This window comes from Natator depressus, chromosome 3, assembly GCF_965152275.1.
Source record: "Natator depressus isolate rNatDep1 chromosome 3, rNatDep2.hap1, whole genome shotgun sequence".
Lineage (NCBI taxonomy): Eukaryota > Metazoa > Chordata > Testudines > Cheloniidae > Natator > Natator depressus.
This window is the reverse complement of record NC_134236.1, coordinates 67,476,351-67,482,350: the sequence shown is the minus strand read 5'-3', so window position 1 is coordinate 67,482,350 and position 6,000 is coordinate 67,476,351. Positions and strand designations below refer to the sequence as shown.

The following is a 6,000-nucleotide window of genomic DNA, read 5'->3' as shown; positions in this document are numbered from 1 at the left end:
CGGGTGAGGCGCGCTCCGCTCCCCGCGAGGAGGGGGAGGGCTCGGTCATTCACACTCCGCCCGGGCGGAAGGGAGGGGACAGCCCCAGAGCGCCCTTCTCCTGTGGAACTTACAGCGCGCGCGGCGGGGGGAGGGCGACGGAGAGGAGGAGGGACAGGTGGGCGCGCGCGCGCGCGCGCGCCCGCGGCCCAGCGGGCGGGGCGAGGCGATAACCCTTGCGGAGCTGCCTGGGAGACCCCGGGTTTGGGGCTGCGCCAGCGCGCGCGGCGCCTCTCCACCCCCCCCTCCTCCCGGAGCCGAGTGGAAGGGGCTAGGGTTGGTGCCAGCAGCGGCGTGAGCGCTCGAGCGGCCGCCATTTTACGCCAGCTCCAGCACACTGTCCGGACACGCCGCGGGAGCGGAGAGGGGCAGCTCCTCCGCACGCCGAGCCGCCAGCCGCCCCCCGAGCCCCTTCGCTCGGACTTCGCCCCTACAGCGACAGGTCAGACACCAGGCCGGGGCGGGCCGGGCCGGATCCGCGGCCGGGGCTCCCTCCGGGCAGCAGCAGCAGCAGCCGCCCCACGAGTGGGGCGGGAGCGGGCCTGGGGGCTTTGGGTGAGGGGAGCCGGCTCCCTGGAAAATGGAGTCGGGCGGGGAGTAGCACGCGGGACCCAGGCCGCGTGAGCCGCTCCGGGGAGCGGGGGCCCGGCTGGCAGCTGCTGCATGATGGGCGGGGGAGCTGCCTGCTTTCGTGGCCGCTCTTGCCGGGCGGGGGGCAGGCGCCCCGAGCTGGTGGCCGCGCACTAGGCCCCGCAGCGGGTGGGGCGCGTGGCTTCGCCTCATTGTCCTGCCGGCCCGGCAGGTCCATTCATTGCCATGAGGCGCCGGGCCGGGCCCGCCGGCGGAGGGGCTATTTGGCTGCAGCCTCGGCGCCCAGCGTGCGGGATCGAGCCTCGCGTGCTACGGCTCACGGATTGGGGGGCCGGGCGGCGGCGGCTCTGCCCAGCGTGGCGTGGGAGCCGGGCCGGGCCAGCGCATTGTTTCAGGGCCGGGGGAGGCGGCGGCGCAAGGAGGCGCGGCGAGCTCCCCATGGAGTGGCTAGATTGGGCCCGGGGTGTTGCAGTTGCTGGCCCGGGGGCTGGGGTGAGAAGGGGAGATGGCTCGGGGGGTGAGGCTGCTCCTCTGAGGGACGAGGGAGGGAGGGAGGGAGGGGGAAGTCGGTCACTGGAGGAAGTTGTAGGACATCTGAACGCGCAGCAGAGCACGTGTTTCCATTGGGCTCATGGCGGCTACCGCCGCCCCCGTGGGTGCGGACTGGGAAGCGCTTTGTTCCTCCTGCCTGCTCGGCGGACCCCGAAGCGGAAGCGGGATGGACCCCGACCCAGTGCACGGCCAGGCGGGATGGCCCGTGATTTACTCCCAAGGGATGGGGGGCTTGAAATAGGCGATCGAGGTGGAAGCAGCAGTGAGTGTCAGTGACTGTATCGCGCGGTAGCGGCTGCTGCATGTGGCAGGTTTGCTCTTCCTCCCTTCCCCCTTCCTCCCCCGCCATTGGCGTCTTGCTCCATTTCTAACTTGTTCAGGGCTTCGTAGGGAGTGTTAGAGAGACAGAGAGGGAGGTGAGTCAGAGTGTCTGGCTGGCTGGATTGTGTAAAACCTGCAGTGAAGGCTACCCCACCCCCTATAGGTTGTGGTGTTAGGGTATTCCTTTGTGTTAGTGCTTTCTTTTGAGGATTTTTGTGGATCTTCCGAAATCAAAAAATAGCAGGGGAGTGGTCTGAGAAATTTTTGGAAGCATAGAGCAGGCGGTTGCATGTATTGTCACTTGAATTGTTCTGCCTGAAGATTTCTAGCTTAATTATGATGCTTATTGCGTTTGAACAGATATCTGGAAACATGGCTACTGAACATGTTAATGGGAATGGTACTGAAGAGCCCATGGATACTTCTGCTGCAGTTACCCATTCTGAGCATTTCCAGACATTGCTTGATGCTGGTTTACCACAGAAAGTTGCTGAAAAACTAGATGAAATTTACGTTGCAGGTAAGATGTAAAACTTGCAAAATCACTTTCGGTTTTTTTATTGGACTCTTCTGGCTTTGGGCTAAAATAGCAACTTTTTGTGGTTTCCAAAAGTATGGGGACTGCAGTCGTATCTTTTAGTACTGGTTTATGGATTTTTTTTTAAAATCAAATATTGTAACTGATTCCTATTATTACCAGTAAATAAGTCTGGGACCAGTCATTAATGTCACTTGGAGTGGGTAGGTGGGAAGGAAGGAGGTAGATTAACCAGATGGGTAGGTATAAAACAATACCTACACCAGCTGCTGCTAACAGCTGTTCATAGTAGAAGCAGGTGATGTGCTTGGTGCATATTAATAGTTGTAAGTAACTTTTCAGTAACTGAGGCACTGGTTATAATCTCTTGTTGTAGATGATACTCTGATTTAGTATTTGGACTCTTGGATGCAGAGGTTGTGCTGCTTAAGCATTGTATTTGATTTTGATTGTGGTAGCAATTTCAGTGCTTACGTCTCTGAGCTAGAAGGCCCCTTTTCAAAATGTACCAAGTTACTGTGCTGTTCAAGCTATAGTCTGTTGCTGATAAACAATTCTGCATTCAGTTCAGGATGATGAAAATAATTTTGGCCCATGTAATATCTGGATGCCTTATGGTATTAAAATAAGTACATAAATACAATAACTATTTCAGTAAATACCTTTGTTTTTTATCATAATGGGGAAATGGTAATCATTTTTTATCATGTGGACGAGTTAAGGAGGAATGGTAGGTTGTGTAATATGAGCCTTTTTACTCATTACAGAAACTCAATGATTGATCTTGGACCACTAAAATTTGATGAATATGGTTAACCAGAGATTGCTGCTCAAATATAATTAGTAAATTTTTTTCTTTTCCCTAGGGCTAGTTGCACACAGTGATCTAGATGAAAGAGCTATTGAAGCTTTAAAGGAATTTAATGAAGAAGGTGCATTGGCAGTACTTCAGCAGTTTAAAGACAGTGATCTTTCACATGTTCAGGTAATGTTAAGGATTATGCAATATCGTATATAACTGGAAGAACAAACTGCTACTAGATTGGCAAGAACTGTACCTAAGTCTTGTCAGTGGTCTGTGTTTTGATGTGTAGAACTTTGCGCAATTAGGATCAGATAATCACTTTAAAACAGATTGGGCTCTGAGCTTCAGATCTACAAATATGAAAATGTCAACTCTTTTTCAGAACAAAAGTGCCTTTTTATGTGGAGTCATGAAAACATATAGACAGAGAGAAAAACAGGGGACCAAGGTGGCAGACTCTAGCAAAGGACCAGATGAGGCAAAAATTAAGGTATGTGTCTGAAGTTGTAAACTATATGATAGTATCCACTCTTTTTTTTTAAAAAAATTTTAAAAAAATATTTTTTTTTCCCCAGGTCTGACTTTTTAATTCTTTCAGTAACTATGCTTTGCCTGGTAAATATTGTTAATTCAGATAATTCATAAACTTGGTAATCACAAATACCTTTTTTTGTATTTTGGACTAGAAACTTTTTATTAAGTAAATAGTAGCAAATTCTTCATATCCAATGCATGTATGATTTGCTTACTTTATTGGAGTGAGCTTTAATATTAAATGTAAAAAAACCCCATTATATATAAAGACATGCCTCTTTTAGGTTAAAAAGTACTGTGTGCTACTATTCCATAATTAGGGGCAAATGTTTCCACCAAAAGTTCTTGCGCAAGTCAAGAAATACGGGATTTTTTTGAATATAAAGATCAAAGCATACACCTTGGTTTTTAATTAAGGATAAATCTGTTCTTTGTTACCCAGACTTAAATAATGAAATTTAGCCACTTGTAAAGAGGGTAGTAATAGTCTCTTTTTAGATACATCCAGTGGATTTGTGAGTTAGCCCAATTATAGATCACATGATCTGTTTGTAAAATATATACAAAAATTAACTTAAACTTAAAAAACAGTTTCAGTGCGCCTAAGTCTGTCTCAGCAGTAAAAAGCATATCAGAAAAATTAACTCTTGATGTCGAAGGACCCTTGATCGTAAAGGGACTCAAGTTAAAAGTTAAGCTTTACCATGCATGCTCTAAATGGATGTTTAGGAAAAGGAGAACAGTTTATAGGAGCTTTTTGGTATGAGTGTAGAATGATGAACTTTGTATAATCTAACATTACGAGTAGTGGGGCACTTCTCAGAACTTTTTACTTTCCTCAACTTGAAAATGGGGGAAAAAGCAGGCTGTAACCTGAGTGTCTTAATTAGAAAACTTTAAGGGTTTACTGGGATTTATATTCCCACTTCTTAAAATTGACTTGCATTTGTAATTTTTCAGGCTGTGATTTATCAACAGCTAGAGTATTAGTTACATTCATTTTCTTGGAGTAATAGAGCTTTTGCTGTTTATGGTTACAGCAAGTCAATGCCATACCATTCAAAATCATTCCATGTGGCTCTAGTTGTGAAAATATCAGTATTCTTGATGTAATTAAATTTATTTAATGCACCTTTTCCTCATGGGTGACATTTTATTGTTTGTGAAAATATTTCTGTAATGTAAAAATGTTAGTTTATTTCTTTAATCACTTTTAGAACAAAGCTGTTCCAGATAGAGACCCGATGAGGTATTTAACGTACCAAATTTAAATAAATATTAAACTATATTTGTCATCCAGTATTCCTGTTACATTAGTATCCAGATGTACCAGCCAAGGTCAGTCACTTGTGCTGGGGTGCCGTATGTACAAGTAGGAGATATGCCCTGACCCAAAGAGCTTGTACTCTAGACAAGACAAAGGGTGGGAGAAAGGAAGTAGTATCTGCATTTGACAGGTGAGGTAATGCTTCAGTCCTACAAACAACTCATATGTGCTCTTTAACTTGATGTGCAAGTAGTTTCATTGAGTCAGTGGGAATACATGCATGCTTGTGCAGGATTGCACAAGCAAAAACAAGGTGTATCTGGCTGAGAAGTCTCTTTACTTGGTTTCATTTTTACATTGAAAATAAAATGTCCTGAATCTATTCTTATGAAGATGCACCTTGCCTGTTTCTTGGAACTAACTATTCAGCCTCAACCCAACAGCATTAATCATTTTAAAATATTCAGTATGGTTACACTTGTTAACGGTTCTAGTTTCATGTGCATATAATCTTATATTGTATTGAAAGTTTCAGAGTGGTAATGTTAACATGGAAATACAGACAGAGATGCCAAAGAAAGGTATCATGAATGGTATGGAGAAAGTGAATAAGGCAGTGTTGTTTACCCCTTCACGTAACACATGAACCAATGAAACTTATAGGTGGCAGATTTAAAACAAACATAAGGAAGTACTTTTTCACATGCTACACAGTCAGCCTGTGAAACTCATTGTCAGGGGATGTTGTGAAGGCCAAAAGTATAATTGGGTTAAAAAAAAGAATGAGATGAAAAAGAATGAGATGGCACGGCCACATGGTGAATACTGCATGCCAGTCTGGTTGCCCCATTTCAAAAAGGGTATATTGGAATTGGAAAAGGTACAAAAAAGGGCAACAAAAATTATTAGGGGTATGGAACATCTTCCAGAAGAGAGATTAATAAGACTTTTCAGCTTGGAAAAGAGATGACAAAGGGGGATATGATAGAGGTCTATAAAATCATGACCAGTGTGGAGAAAGTAAATAAGTGTTGTTTACTCATAACACAAGAACTAGGTCACCAAATGAAATTAATAAGTAGCAGGTTTTAAAACAACCAGAGCTGTCTTCATACAATGCACAGTCAGCCTGAGGAACTGTTTTGCCAGAGGATGTTTTGAAGGCCAAGACTATAACAGGGTTCAAAAAAGAACTGGTTACGTTTATGGAGGATAGGCCCATCCGTGGCTATTAGCCAGGATGGGCAGGGATGCAAAACCATGCTCTGAAGTGTCCCTAGCCTCTCTTACCAGAAGTTGGGAATGGGTGACAGAGGATGAATCGCTTGATAATTACTTGTTCTGTTCATTCCC

General features: G+C 45.6%; 1 protein-coding gene across 9 annotated transcripts in view; it reads left to right on the top strand.

Annotated features, from left to right (window-relative positions):
• Nucleotides 1-286: 286 nt before the first annotated feature.
• Nucleotides 287-6,000, top strand: part of SYNCRIP (synaptotagmin binding cytoplasmic RNA interacting protein) — a 36,242-nt gene continuing 30,528 nt past the window's right edge. For 6 of the 9 annotated variants that reach the window (XR_012638789.1, XR_012638790.1, XM_074948069.1 and 3 more), the window contains exons 1-3: nucleotides 1,864-2,023; nucleotides 2,908-3,026; nucleotides 3,229-3,336. Coding sequence is in view for 7 of the 9 variants with exons in the window: in XM_074948069.1 (XP_074804170.1) it covers nucleotides 1,876-2,023; nucleotides 2,908-3,026; nucleotides 3,229-3,336 (375 nt within the window). In the remaining 2 variants the exon portion in view is untranslated. Of the gene's footprint in view, nucleotides 482-1,291; nucleotides 1,445-1,863; nucleotides 2,024-2,907; nucleotides 3,027-3,228; nucleotides 3,337-6,000 lie in introns of those variants that run through there. The other 3 variants (XM_074948071.1, XM_074948070.1, XM_074948072.1) reach the window with 3 other exon arrangements.